This window comes from Camelus ferus, chromosome 24, assembly GCF_009834535.1.
Source record: "Camelus ferus isolate YT-003-E chromosome 24, BCGSAC_Cfer_1.0, whole genome shotgun sequence".
Lineage (NCBI taxonomy): Eukaryota > Metazoa > Chordata > Mammalia > Artiodactyla > Camelidae > Camelus > Camelus ferus.
In genome coordinates this window covers 1,528,721-1,543,724 of record NC_045719.1, presented here as the reverse complement: position 1 = coordinate 1,543,724, position 15,004 = coordinate 1,528,721, and the positions used below count along the sequence as shown (strand labels likewise).

The following is a 15,004-nucleotide window of genomic DNA, read 5'->3' as shown; positions in this document are numbered from 1 at the left end:
GGGCCACTGCAGAGCTGGGGTCTACTTCACTTAGATCTGTCCCCTCTAACAAAATTTTTAAAAGACCTGCTTTTTCAAAAACTCAATCAAACACCACACTCTAGTAAAAGACGTTCCCTGAAACCCCCAGCAAAGAAACTTGGAATACTCGTGACTCCACCGATCTCACCGCCGAGGCGGCGTTCCCCTCTGGGGCGCCAAATCCACCGGCTGAGAGCTGGCTCCCAGGGGCCCCGCCCCCAATGTCCTCAAATCCCACTGTGCTGCCATCTCTGCCCTCAGCAAGACCACTCCCTTCCCTTTGCGTTGTCTCAGCCACACCTGTAACTCTGGTCCTGCTTTTATTCTGATCCCGGCTCTGAGCTCCATCCTCTGCTTCTCGACACAGTGGTTCTCTCCTTCACATCCTGAGAGAGCAGGTCATTTCTCCTCGTTTATTTTCTCTCCCTCTCTCACCTCCCCCCCCCCCAGCTCTCTACTATGTGTGTGTTTCTCAATTTGTGTCTCCATCTTTTTACCCTAATTACTGTTTGTGGGACCCCCACCCCAAGAGCAGAAATCCGACCTTATTCAGTGCACCTCCCTGCAAACTGCAGCCTTGTGCTTGGTGTGCCCTGTGAGTCCCTGAGTGTCTGGTGAACAGACTCTATGCACTGGAGAGACATTCTTATTTGAAACAGAAAAAACAAATTATAGAGAGTTGAAGAGGTTTAATTCTGTCCTAGGAAGTGACTTTGGAAAGACACCTCTTAAGCTAGTTTCCATTAAAGAAAATGGAAATTCTACCATTGTAAAATCTCCTCGGGTCTAAATTCCATTTATTTATAACTGCTCTAAAGTACACAGCACTCACCTCATTCACTGGACTCTTAGAGAAAAGGAACTCTCTTGCCACTTTGTAGTATTTGTAAATAATCCTTAAAGTAGAAGTTCTAAAATGCTAAGATTAAATTCTAGAACCCATAAGCACTTTTAGAATCACACGCCCCCCTGTACACTGTGCTCCTCTCAGGGTCACTGACATCCCACGCCCTCGTCTACACTGTGCATCCTCTCTGGGTCACTGACATCCCACGCCCTCGTCTACACTGTGCATCCTCTCTGGGTCAGTGACATCCCACGCCCTCCTGTAGTAGCTTGCACACAGCAAATTCAAGTTTGGCTCTTGGGAGCTTTCTGAAATTTTTTTGTTTCTCCAATATTTTCTACCTGTAGTTGGCTGAGTCCATGGATGCAGGACCCGCGTATCTGGGGGCTGAGTGTGGCAGCCCCTGCCGTCCCTACCCATCAGACCGACTCCTGCCCTCTTTGGTGCCCCAGCCACCTGCTCTTAGAGCACATGGTAAACACATTATGAGAAATGTAGAGGGAGGGAGACAGAGCGTGTGGTTCCTTAGGCTTAGAGGGATGGGATATCTACAGCTGCTCGACCTTTCTAGCCAGAGTCTCTACCTTATTTCTCTGCCCAACAGCGAAAAGCCCGAGGTTGACTTTTCTCTCCCACACTGTCAGCAAAACTGACCCAAAGGGAACTGGCCAGTGCTCACTCTTCTTGTTTAGAGGTCGCACGGATGCACTAAGTTTTGACACTCCCTGCTAGAAGGTCTGCCTCCTAGGGTTCGCTATCTGGTCGTCAGCCTCAGGAGTTTACTCGAGAGAAAACAGAACGGAAGAGACAGCCAAGGAATCTCTCAAAAGGTGATTCTGTGACCTGGATTTGTCGCAAAACACATGCTTCTGTTGCTTGCATCACCGCCTTTGTTACTGACGACGTGAACTGTCAGAGTGGACGTTTTAAGTCACCTACTTAACAGAGTAAGAAGGCTTTCGGCAAGTCAGACCCCAGGGGACCCTTTCTGCATGCTCCTGGGGTGCTCGGGGACAGCCCTGCTCTGTGTGTGTGGCGCCCCGCGCGTGTCTCTCCTGCCGGGTGCCGGGTGTCCACGGCAGCGCGGGCTTTGCCTTCTCTGCAGCGGAACCCGGTGCCGTCTGTCACACGCCGCCCTTCAGTATGTGGCTCTTCCGAGTAGAGGTGCATTTGAAGAAGTTGTTAACCATAGACTTGTCATGGCTGTTACCACTTCGTTTGGGAAACAGCTCCTGACAGGGCGGGCGTAGCTCAGGGGGAAGAGCACGCTTAGCACCCATGAGGCCCTGGGCTCCACCCCCAGTGCCTCCACTAAACACAGCTGCAGGGGGTCGGCTGATGGTTAGGTCCCCAGGATCGGTGAGATGTGGGCCCCGAGGTGGATCCGATGGGGACTCCAGGCCTGAGTGGCGGGGGTCTCTGGCGGGGGGGGGGGGTGGGTGGGAAAAGCAGGGGAGGAGGCTGGGAGGCCGGTGTCGGAGTCGGTGCTCCGGGCACCAGAGGGAGGGCAGCTGAGGTCCAGCGGGCAGTCGGCGGTCTTTGCGGGGGAGCTGGGTCTTGAGCTGAGCTCTCAATTATGTCTTCAGGAGGGAGAGGAGCCCTCAGGCCAGCCTGGGGCTGGTTCTACCCAAGGATGCGTTAGTAGGACACACGACTGAACCACGACCAGAGGCCGAGCACCAGCTCAAGACCCCCAGCAGCCTCTGAGACCCCTGGGCGGCACCATTTGGCCCCAACACCGAATAGTTTGGCTTGCAAAATATACCCATGAGCATACCTGGAGAGCACGTCCACTATCTGATGACACGGTTTTTCATTTACAGAACAGTCAAGGGTTTAACACACCAAGAGACCATTAAAAAAGCAAGCAAGCAAGAGAGGAAACACTGAGGTACCCACCTACTGATTATTAGATACACGCGCCCGCTGACTTTGGCATGGCTGCGCGTAGACACGGAAGCACAGGGTGGCAGCGGGGGACAGGAGGGAGAGAGAAAGAGGAGACGGTTAGCCAGAGAGCACGGGCTGGCTGCGTCCTGCCAGCTCGGCAGCACGGCGTCATCGACACGTCCCTGCCCCCGAGAGTCCCCGGCGGCGAGCTTCAGCGGTGACACGACATCAGCAGAGTCAGGAAAGCGCTTGACAGTCCCACGTCTCTCCGTCGACACCCCACCCCCCCGGCTCACACTGCCCTTGGACACCCGCACGGCCTAAATGTTCAGAGGATGTGGGCCCCGTGAAATACAAGCTCAACAATTCATTCCCACACCTCCCCCAGCAGCAAAAATCAAATCAAATCAAATCAAATCCTCCTAAGTAACCAGATTCAACACTTCGTTTTCTGAGGTTTTTCTAAAACTGAGGTTAAAAAAAAGTCATTCTGCTTCTGCAGCATCAGAGCCATGCATGAAACCAAGTCTGGACAAAGTGCGGTGGTGCGTATTTAAATAAGCCACGGATAGCTGGGGCCTTGTTATTAAGTCTATATCATGTAAGAATCTCATCAGATACTCTCTCAATTTGTAAGTGAATCGGTGTAGCCTGAAGCGTCTCCGCAGCGCTTCATACACTCTGAAGGGCTGAACGCAGTAAACTGCTTCCAACCAGCTGCCGCGGCCTCCCCCCACCCCACCCCCCGCCCCCACGGAGCGCCCGGGACACACAGAGCAGGGAGCGCGTGGCCGGCTAGTCAGAGACCGCGGCACCGGGGTCCTGCGTGAGGCATGAAACGCATCGGTTCCTCCCAACTTGGGAGCCTCTTTTGGGGAAGCATCTATGAAGGAGGCGAGAACAGAGAAGGCAGAGAGGACAGTCGATCCCAACTCTGAAAATCTCTCTCTTTCTGCACCATTTTGACTTGAATGCCGTCATTTACTGGGGTTCTTGGGAATAAAAACACCATCAGGTGGAAGCTACTAGCAAGAAAAGGACTAACTACAAGGGGAAGAGTCCCTGAAAAGATGGGGCACGGGTCAGACGTTCCAGGTTGAAGCTTTGTGGACTTTTATGTTAGAACCTTGCAGGAAATCCCAAAACACGGGCCTTGAGTGAGTCCCTCAGGCTCCCTGAGCTACTAGCAAACTGACTTCCACAGAACCGGAAATGAAGCCCCGCGGTCCTAGACCGTCCCGAAGGCCGACGCCCACTCTTGCCTGGTCCTTTATGTCTTCCTGGGGAGGTCACCGTCAAGGGGTGCTCAGACCGCGGCACCCTCCGCCGTCCCTCCGTCTCCGGCCCAGCCCGGGGGACGCGGGCTGGAGCAGTGGGGGAGACGGGGTCCATGCCTTGACGTGAGCAGTCCTCCTCCTCCAGAACCCCCTCTCCCCCAGTAGCGTCCTGTGTCCTCACAGGGAGCTCTGCTGGGCAAGCTCGTCCTCCCACAGTCCCCTCCCCACCTGGGCAGAGCGCTGACAGCTCGCTCTCTCGGGAACGGTGCGTGATGAAACGCTACTTCATCTTCTTTGGATGTACACTTTTTTCCCCTTGGGAAATGAGTTTGGGGAGCCCACGTAAGCTAAGGGCTTGGCATAGGACACTCCCTTATTCGCTTCACAAATGTTTTCCCAGGAGCTGACTCGCTGGCTGTCGCGTGAAGCAGAGAGGAAAGCCAGCATTAGTGCTCGCTAGACAGGCACTCATGCGTCCCCATGGTGGGTCGACGGAGGGCCGAGTGATCCCCACTGTGGCTTCAACACGCAGGCCAGGGAGAGCGATGGCCCGTCTGCCACCTGTAAACCATGTGTATTTAGTGACGGAGAAGGCAACCACAGGGGCTGGTGAAAGAAAACACTGCCTTCACGTTCTTCCCTTACGTGTTATTTCAGTTACTAGCAGACGGAGGAGTGTCTGCCTTCAGCCGAGGCCCTTCCCTTCCAAGATGCAAGGGGATTCTGCAGTGAGCTCTCACTCACAGGGCTGACTGACTGGCTGCTAGGGCGGCAGAAAACTCATCCTCTGAGTGAGCCGGATTCTGTAAGTGTTCTCAAATCAATCAGCAGCCTGGACGCAAAAAGCACATCACCACCCCTGAAGAATCTGAGTCTGCACAGCTGCTCGGAAACCAGCTCGCACGGCTGTCAAGGCCCCCGCGCTAACCACCAGAAACCACTGCCACTTGCCTCAGAACGTGCCATCGAATGTCCCACACCTTCCCCCATTTTCCCCCCCACGCACGCGTATGGCAAGTTCAGGGCTGAGACGCTAAGTTAGATTACTGGTTACCTGCCAGGCAGTGAGAGGCAGCTGCCCCCTGCGCGGGCTCACCTGTAGATGGCGCTGTCTTCCTTGCTGGGGATGGACTTCAGGTCCGTGAGTTCCAGGAAGCGGTCGTGGAAGTAGTGCAGGTGCAAGATGCAGACCAGCAGGAAGGAGGTGGGGATGAAGATGCGGGTGAAGAGCTCCGCCACGGTGAACTGCTTCAGGCCGAGGTCCTCCAGCCTGCGAGCAAAGCAAGACGAAGAGCAAGCAGCTTTCTCAGCGGATGAAGACCCCCCCCTCCCCCCCCCTGCGGCTGGCATCCCCTGGCCACCCTCAGCCCAGGGTGGCTCTGTCCCCTCCGGCGCAGCTAACCCACCCTGGACAGGGCAGCGTCAGTGGCCGCTTCTCCGGCCTTGCGGACTCCCGCCTGCCGTCCTCTGAGGGCCACCCCACGCTGCCCTGCTTGCCCCTCCTCCCTCCAGCCCCTCCTTTTTGGCTGGACCCCTGGGTGCCGACGGGCCCGGGCCCGGCAGGCAGTCTCTCCTCTAGCTGGTCTCCCCCCCCCCTCGGGAACCTCGCTCCACCTTCACATCCACGGTGCAAACGTGCAGTTACAGCTTGGGTTTCTCCAGGGGGGCTCCGCTACGCAAACGCCTGCTGGAAACCGGCTGTCTCTCAGGGTCCCACACTGAGTGTCTTCAGGACAGTGTTCTCCATTTCCCTGCTTTCCTAAGACAGCTGCGCTGCCCCCACGCTGGCTGCCCTGGTACAGCCGTCTACCTCGTGTGAGATGCCGAGGTCAGGACGTCTCCCCGGGTGCTTCGCTTGCCTTTGTGGCTCCACCACTCACGTTTCCTGTAGCCTCATCTCTGAATCTGCCCCCTCCGGCTTCTGTCTCTGCCCTCCTGTTCTAGGTGAAGCACCGCCTTCTCTCACAGGACCCCTGCTGACCAGTCTTGTGTCGACTCCTGCCTTCCGACTCGTCACTGTTCCCTCAGCCAGGCAAGAGTTCTTCAGACTTTTCAAAATGCCACTGCCTACAAGCCACGCACTTCTGGGTGCCTGGCCGGCCCCTCCCACCTCTTCCCTCTCTACGCTCCCCCCCCTTGCCAGGCTCTGGCCTGGCCCAGGGCCTTTGCATTTGCTATTTCCTTTTTCTGGAATGTTCTTCCATTTCCAGCTCCCAAATTCCACACTTTTCTAAAGACAAGCTCCTCCTTATTCAGGTGGAGTTTAAATGATGCCCCACCTCCTCTGGGAAGCTTGACCTGACCACTCCATCTATACAGGTTGTGTCCTCTCACTGTTCACGACCTGGCCTGTTTCTGTTTCCTTCACAGACGCATCACAGTGATTTCTTTGTACGTGAATTGGGTTTTTTTTTTTTTGGTTTGTCTTTTGGTCTTCTCTCACAGAATATAAACTCCATGGGGCTTAGACTGTCTGTCTTGCTTCTGATTGCATCCTTGGGTGAAGAATAGCGTCTGGCCCATGGGGGGCATTCAAGACTCACTTGCTGAATTGATGTGAAAGTCGTGTGAGTCTCCTTACAAGGGGGACCTTCCTTTTAAGCTTTCCTCTTAACCACCTCTGGGCATTTGGCTCTGTGCCCAGCTCTGGTTGGATTCCTAAACAAATCTCACAAACTGACAGAAGCAAATCAGAAGAAGCTAGAGTCCCATCCGTTTCATGCACAAGACAAGCTTCACTACCACCAGTCCACTGGCACTTTTTCTCCGGCACCGCCTACTCCTCAGAATCTCAGCGCTGGCCGTGCCTGTGAGGAGAGGCCCCTGCTGTCTGTTACGAGCCTGCGGACGACGAACTGGGCTCCGGTAAGGAGCACACAAGGCAGGGCTGCAGGGACCCGGCCACTAACACTTGTGGGACACACATGGAACTGACACTAGACAAGGCCACTTCCTTAACAGGAGGCTGAAGACTCCCTTTTCAGCCGAGTCTTACTGAGCACCTGCTGTGCGCCAAGAGCTCAGGGTCAGGTAGGAGACCCCAAATGGCCAGGATGTGAGTCCTGCCCTGGAGGGGCTGGCAGACCGAGGCAACATTGTGCTCCACTAAAACCTCCCATAAAGACGTTGTGAACAACACGCATCCACGGTTCCCCGTTTGTCACATTCCGCCCCGCGGAACACCACAACTGCTTACTTTTCTTTTTTCAATCCAGTCATGTTTTGCCACAGGCCTGGGAAATTTTCAAACTGATACGTGTATATAAAAATAAGCACCAGCATCGTGTAGATAACCACGGACATCCAAAAATATTTCAGGATTCGCCTCCACCACTCATAGTGCACCTGTGAATCAGATGTTGAAAAACAAGTTAGAAAAAAAATTGCTTATCGAAGATTCACAAAAATATCCAGCTTCCTCAAGGAAGATGGGGGATTCTATCTACAAATGTTTGAAAACAAGGTCAAGTTCACTTCTGGTTTTGGAGGTTCTGTTCCTCGTAGACGTGGGTGGATGTGGACTAGAACCGGTTTCTCCCAGCAGCTGTTAACTGTGTCTTTGGGCAAAGCTGCTGGACCACCCCGAGCTGGCGCCCTCCTCGAGGGTGAAGTAACCATATTTGTAAGGCCCCGGTGATCCCTGGCCTACGGGGCTTTCAGGATGTACGGTGGCAGCCGCTGCCATGTGGGTCTTGCCGGGGGAACGGCCTCCTTTTTGAAATTCATGCCATGTGACTACGAAGGTGAAACCGAGGACACGGGAGACATCCCTCTTGACCACAAGCCCGTGGATTTTCACGAGAGACCATCTACCCGGAATTTCAGAAAGTATGTCAGAACTTTATTGACTTCAGCTGTGACACTTTCACCTCCACGTGTAACACTCCTTTTCTTTCTCATAGTTGGTCTATTTGTTCCCCTGGTTGTCTGCAAGGACACTTTACCGTCACACCTGTTTTTATCATCAGGTTCCCTTCCATCATCAGTTAAAATGGAAGCTGTGCAGCGGCTAACTTGTTTTAATTTAACGTTTTATAAATTCTAGTTCACGCAAACCGCAGCACTTGTCGCATTATACACACGTTTGCGCGCGCGCACACGCGCGCACACACACAAACTCGGCTTTCTGATTCCGAAGTCCAAAATACAAATGGACTGAGCACCATGCAGTGTTTTCGATCATTCAGCCACTGTTCTTAAGTTATTATTCAAAAATACAATCCAGCTGTATAGGCTTCTTTTGTTAATTTTTGAAAGACAACTTTTTTTTTCTGACTTTTTAAGAACCTAACATTTTAAAAGAGTGAACGGGTGGAAGACAGCCATGTCTCATTTTAGGACCCCTGGCGGGTGATGCTCGGTCTCATCAACTACGTCAGGTTGACACATTAACGAAGGGGGAGGGCGCCGCTCGGGGGCAGAGCACGTGCTTAGTGCGCACAGGTCCTGGGTTCAACCCCCAGTCCCTCCATTAAAAACGTTAATTAATTAATAAACCTAAGTACCACACCTGCCCCCCAAGAAGAAAAACAGAACATAGATGACACGTTCATGAGATTCTGGTAACAGGACCCCGTCAGAGGAAGCTCAGGCACACTGCTGGACAGATGTGAGGACTGAAAGACAGAGGGCTACCGCCCACCCACCTGATACAGGGCCACACAGAACAGGAACAGCACCATGTATATGATTTTGTACATCACGATTTTGCCCTCGAAGCTGACAAAGAAGAACATCCCGCCACAGACGTAGATCCAGTACTTGATGAACACGGCCACCACCAGGTTCCCCAGCACGTTCATGACGTCCTGGCCGCCTTCCTCCTCCTCCTCCTCCTCCTGCCTTCTCTCCTGCTTCTCCTCCTTCGTTTCCTCTTCCTCCACCTTCTGCTGGGCCTCCCCTTCCACCTGGACGTCGTGTTCCTCATCTTAAAACAGAAGATGATGCCATGAAGCCGAGCCAGTCCCCCGAACCGAACCTCCCGCTGACCGGGTGTGATGTGGGTGTGACATTGAGCGTGTGTCGGACGCGTCACTGCGCGATCTGGGTAATTCAGAGTGTTCTCCCACCCCAGGTAGAATGCACCTAACTCAGCATAGTCAGTTTCCCTAACCGTCCTGAATCAGAGTTTTAAAGAAAGACATCTGGTAATATTGCTACACTAATCTTTTTGTAACACCCACTTCACTTCCAATATGCGATGACAGCTGCAATGACTGCGGGATCTAGAAAAATACATAGGCAACAAACAACACAAATCAAAACTATGATGTCAATTTCAAATTCTGACAGTCACATGGCTGTGGACGATCCTGGCTGTGTTTTACTGAATCTGGGTTAATGGTAACAATCTTAACCAAAAAGCCTGCTTTGAAAGAACTAAAAGGGTAAGAGTTAAAGCCAAATATGACTTGATTTAAATTAGGTTTGAAGAATCACTGTAATTTAACTGAGGCTCAAATAGTTTTGTGCATTGGAATTAAAAGCGTATTTGGTCTTACTTTAAAATATGCTAATACAGAGGACTCATCTTCTCGTTACCAAGGTGACCTCCAATTTGAATAATTTATTGACGTGACCAGGAGTCCCCAGAGTGAGGGGAATGCAAGGGAGGTGAGGGGTCAGAGCAACTATTGATCTTACATGATCTATTCTTCACATAAAGTACCTGGTGAACTGAATCCCTCTGGTCATAGAGACGTCCAAACTCAGTCAAGATGTAACTCTTACAGATTTTAGCGGCTAAAAAACAACTCCACATGTGGGCCTCAATGAGAAACTATGAGGAAAAAGATGAGTTGGTCTGTGTTGGTTTTCTCATCTTTACTGGGTTCATCATAAAGGCACCAGCCTGGCTTTTGTATTTACAGCCTCCTTTTCTGAGAGAAGTCTGCCTACCTCACTAATGGTCTCCAAGCCGTTTCACAAACGTAACACTGCATTTATCGGTATATCCAGCAGGGATGAGCACTACCCACATAGCAGGTCTAAAACTCCAGAGGTGATCACCAAGACATCACCTTCTTTTCCGACTCTGTGGTTGAGTTGTTTTGGAAAAGGAGGAGATGTGAGTCCATTTCTTGGTCCTAACCCTCACTGCAGCCTGACCCTGGAGAACCCAGTGAACATCTCTGAGCTTCCCTAAGTGGGAAGCTCCTGCAGACGCCCTGTGTGCAGGAACTGAGCACCAGAAACCTCGTTTATCCGCTCACGTAGTGCCTGGCTTCCCTGGGGCAGAGCACAGAGATGCCGCTATGTCCCCGGGGCCCTTATCTCAGTCACACACCGCACATGCCAGTTACCTTTTTCTTCACTTTCCTGGCTTCCGATTTTGACTTCAGACAAAAGAGCTTCCTTTTCTCGGAGAGCTTTCTGCTCTGTGAGATGCTGCCTGAGCAGGAGCCAGAAGGTGATGGTGAAAAGTATCTGAAAGCAGAGAATTAGCAAGACATGCATTCACCCATCTGCAGTGTGAGGGTACTTCCTCAGTCACGCCACCCTCTCCACCTTTCAGTGGGAGCACAGTCAACCTTTCTCTCTGAGTTAGAGTCAGCCACCCCCGTGATTACAACTCAAAGTCCCCAGCTTTTAAATCTCCTTCCCGAGGATGCCATGTGCCCTCCGGTGCCAGGGTTTCCTTCAGCACCTGTGCGGCCCCGGGGAAAAAAACTTAATGATTTCAGGGAGCTTTGTTCTTCAGGGAATATAGGATCTGGCACACAGCAGCTTTTTTTTTTTTCCCCTAGATTTATTAAGCTAGAATTCACATACCATACTACTCACCCATTTGCAGGGTACACATCAGTGGTTTTTTGCGTATTCACCACATAGTTGTGCAACCATCACTGCAATCAATTTTAGGATATTTTCATCCTCCCAAAAAGAAGGCCCATAGCAGTCACCCTCTTTCCTCACCACCCCAGCCCCAGCCCCACCCAACCACTAATGCACTTCTTGTTTCTATAGATTGCCTAGTCTGGACACTTAGTAGAAATAGAATTACGTAATATGCATTCTTTCATTTGTGGTTTATTTCACTTGGTATAATGTTCCCAAGGTTTACCCGTGTCGTAGCATGACTGCTGCTCCATGCCTTTTTATTGCCAAGTAAGATTCCATTGCATGCAGAGAATACTTATCTACTCACCAGTTGATGGGCGTTCAGGACGTTTTTGGCTGTTACAAGTAACACTACTAGGAGCATTCACGCACAATTTCTTTGTCTGGACTTGTGTTTTCTGTGCTCTTTGGTACATACACCTAGCAGTGGAACTGCTGAGTCTCATGTAATTTTAGGTGAGCGTTCTGAGGACCTGACAAGCTGTTTCCCACCACTTTTGCATCCCCACCAGCATGTGCGCCCCTCCAGTTTCTTGATTTCCTCACTGACATTTGTGCCTGTCTGTCTTGTTGAGTCAGGCCGCTCTAGCGAGTGTGAAGCGGCATATCTCGCTGTGGTTTTAAAAAATATTTGCCAAAGAAATGAAAAAAATTAATAGCCTCACAGACGGGTCATTTTCATTTTGAGTAACTGCCCACTATACTACCCATAAATGTCCGTTCGCTGTTTCCCGTCAACGTGAACCGGTGCCATAAGTCCTGGTAAACACGCTCAGTCAAGAACCAGAGGGCTCAGACTTCTGGAAACCTGGGATTAAACTTCTGGAAGTCACAACAAATTGAACCGTAGCTGCAATTTGGGTGAAAAATGCTGCTTCTAGTATGTTTATAGAGCTTAGGAGTGACTGGGGGTGGACAGGACATCTTTCCCAGGGACAGTGGGTTAAAAGCCAGGCTTTGAAGGCAGCAGCTGACTACGACTTGATGGAGCCAGAAAGGAGGTGCCCCGGGAGGCGGAAGGGTGCTGCCGGGCTGCTGAGTCTGGCCCCGCCGGACGTGTTCAGACCCCGAGGACCCGGGCCACATTCTTTCTTTCCTCTCACTTTCTATTCCAGTGGCCCACCCAGCACTCTGCAAACAGTGGGTGTTTAATAATGTGCCCTGACAGATGTCACCGTGCTAGAGATTGTATCGGCTTAGAGTTTGCTGCTATCACAATGCAAAGCCTTGTACCTTTTTTTTAGCTCCTGAGCACCTGAAAATGTAAGTGCAGACTCTAATTTCCCTACAATTTTTTTTACATGTAGCAAATGTACTTCTCCTAAAATGTTTCCTCCAGGTTCAATCCCCAGTGCCTCCTCTAAAAATAAGTAAGTAAACCTAATTACTCCCCTCTTCAAAATCTAAAATGTTTCCTCCCCAAAGAATTGTTAATTTTAGACTAGACAGAAGGTCCTTCAACTAGCTAGCTAGCACACGTGTTTAAACGTCTCACTGATGTTCTGAGTCATGGATTTACACAGTCAAAAGTATGAGGTTTTGAATTTCTCGTGTAGAAAGAGATGAACTTAGCAGCTTTGTGTGTGTGTGTGTGTAAGACGGAGAGGTGGAAGGGAGGCGTGTCAGAGCAGGTGACTCGTGAGCGAGAGTCTGATGCAGAACTTCCAGCACCGAGTATAGTTTGGGAGAGAAAGTGGGAGTGGGGGAGGCATGGGATTTTCATATGAATAAATGAACGAAGCCGCCAGGGTCCACGAACACAGAGGATGAGGATCTAACCTCGGGCATTAGCAATCACCTGTCAGAAGCTCTCCCTTTGCCCCAGGAGCGTCCACCAGAACACCATTATAGGGATCAGCCCTTGGTCAGGTCTGTTCAGCGCCCCCGTCACACCCGACTCCCTGGGATACGGGGTGTCTGACACCCTGTAGAAAAGGTGGCTGCTCCCAGGAAAGGTGGACCGCACGTGATGCGAATGATGCCTCTTTCAGAGACACTAATTTTCCCCTCTGCCTGGAGGACGAAGGTTTTCAAGGCTCCTTTGGTATTTCCGGTATCCACGCCGACTGCTTCTACTGGCTTAGCCCAAAGGCATCCACACCAGGAAAGGTGCGTTTAGGGTCTGCCACTGCTCACAAAACAGACAGCGGAGTTGGGGCACCCAACCTTCTAAAGGAAACTGTTAACACGGACCCTGACAATAAACTACTGAAAGAGGACCAGCATTCTGGCTGCAGATGAAGGCGCCCTGTGCACCCAGCAGGCGAAAGAGAAAGCAAGCGTCATACTCAATTTTTGCTGCTAAAAATGTTTTTTTTAGACACGATTGTAGGGAAAAAATGTTTTCACTAATAACGCTTAACTGTAACAGCGATGTGTTCAGCCTCTTGTTCAAACTGATATCCATCTCCCGAAGTCTTCTAACCCCTTACGTTGTATTTTTCTATTTCCCTTTTAATTTCTACTATACCATAATTCATGCTGAAAATAATGTAAACTATATTTTGTCCTTTGAGTGGAAAGCACTGTCATTTTAAAATAAAGCCTAGAAGCATGGTGTGACGTTCTCTGCATGTAAATCACAGACATCTCTCGGCCACATAGAGCACTACTTACAGTTCGTATCTATTCATCTTTGCAGAGCGGCGGATGTTTGGAACCTATTATTGTACATTTTTGCTCAGATGTGATTATTTTGATTTGATTATTTTGTGGTTTTCTCTGAATGCTTTGTTTTCTTGTCTTCCTATTCACTTACCTTCGAGGCAAGTTCTCCTGGCTCTTTCTTTTCTAAAAATCCTGGGACCTTTTTAATTTCAGGAAGTTCAAAGCTCCATATGTACTGCAGGACCAGCAGCAGGTTTCCGTAGACAACCATGAACGGGGAGCTGATCATGGCGTACTTCCTCCTGTTGCGAATCATCCACAGGGTGCAGGACCAGATGAGCAGCACAAAGGTCAGCCAGCTGTGGTAGGTGATGCTCCAGGCCTGGGGGGAAGCCGGGAAGGCGGCAGTGGTCACGCACAGACCCTGCCCGTGGGACCCAGAAGTCACCTCAAAGGAACAGGTCAGCGAGAGTCACACTAGGGAGGGAGAGTCGCGGGGAGACACGCCAGCTGTGGCTGGGGCTGGGGAGAGGAGGGGACACCGCTTCCGGGAGAGGACCGTGCTCTAAGCCTTCCTGCAGGGAAGGTGGTCGGGCAAGGGGGTCTTCATTCCAAGCCCTTGCTCCCCAGCCCCACGCGGCTTCCTACTGACCCTGCTGCGCACGACTAAAGGTGACCAGGCTTTCTCCCTTATTCTTCCAAACTGGCGTGCGGTCAGCTTTTCTTTTTTTTAATTTTTAAACATTTTTAGGGGGAGGTAATTAGGTTTATTTATTTACTTATTTTCAACGGAGGTGCTGGGGACTGAACCCGCAACCTTGCTCATGCTAGGCACACACTCTACCATGGAGTTCTACCCTCCCTGGGGTGGCTGTTCTCTTGAGGGGGGTGGGTGCTGGGTAAGTCGGCTGAAGCTGGGCTGAGAAACGGAACCATGGGGATCACCAGGGCCACAGACAAGCTGGCTGCGGGGATCACCCTTTATAGACCACCCGAGAAGAGAGACATGATGGAAATCCGAAAATTCCCAGGAGGACGCTGAGTGTTAGGTGCCTGCACGCCCCAAACAATAAAGCCACGTTTAAGGGCGAGGCCAGCCCCGGCCTCTGTCCTCTAAGGGGCAGGACTAGAAAGCCAAAGGACACGCCTCGCACCCACAGCGCGCCCCAGAGGGCGGCTCCCGGAGCCGGCTGCCACGTCAGGCGCCTGCTCATCGCTATCCTTGGGAAGTCCGTCCTCTCCTACCAAGACCTTGGACACTGAATGTTTTGTGACGAGACCTTTAAAATGTTTTCTAGTTGTATTTGGGGTTACTTGAAACCAGTCATAATCCTGACTGTCATAACTACCAAGAGTGAGCTGTGAAGTCTGATACGTCTTACAAGTCTGTTCTGTTTCTGGCGGGTAGACAAGCGATCGAATACATAAGATAAGTGAATAAAAACAGCACAGAACAAACTCACACTTCCTCGAGGCACCCTGCAAATCTGCCCTAGAGCACAGCTAGCTTTTTACGTGCAGA

The 15,004-nt window shown here is 51.3% G+C and overlaps 1 protein-coding gene across 1 annotated transcript in view; it reads right to left on the bottom strand.

The window, feature by feature from the left end:
* The window catches only part of PIEZO2 (piezo type mechanosensitive ion channel component 2), a 280,908-nt gene that overhangs the window by 69,273 nt on the left and 196,631 nt on the right, over positions 1-15,004 (bottom strand). Inside the window, 5 exon segments of the mRNA XM_032467129.1 lie at positions 5,132-5,305; positions 7,232-7,380; positions 8,682-8,962; positions 10,338-10,461; positions 13,634-13,864. Coding sequence (XP_032323020.1) covers positions 5,132-5,305; positions 7,232-7,380; positions 8,682-8,962; positions 10,338-10,461; positions 13,634-13,864 — 959 coding nt within the window.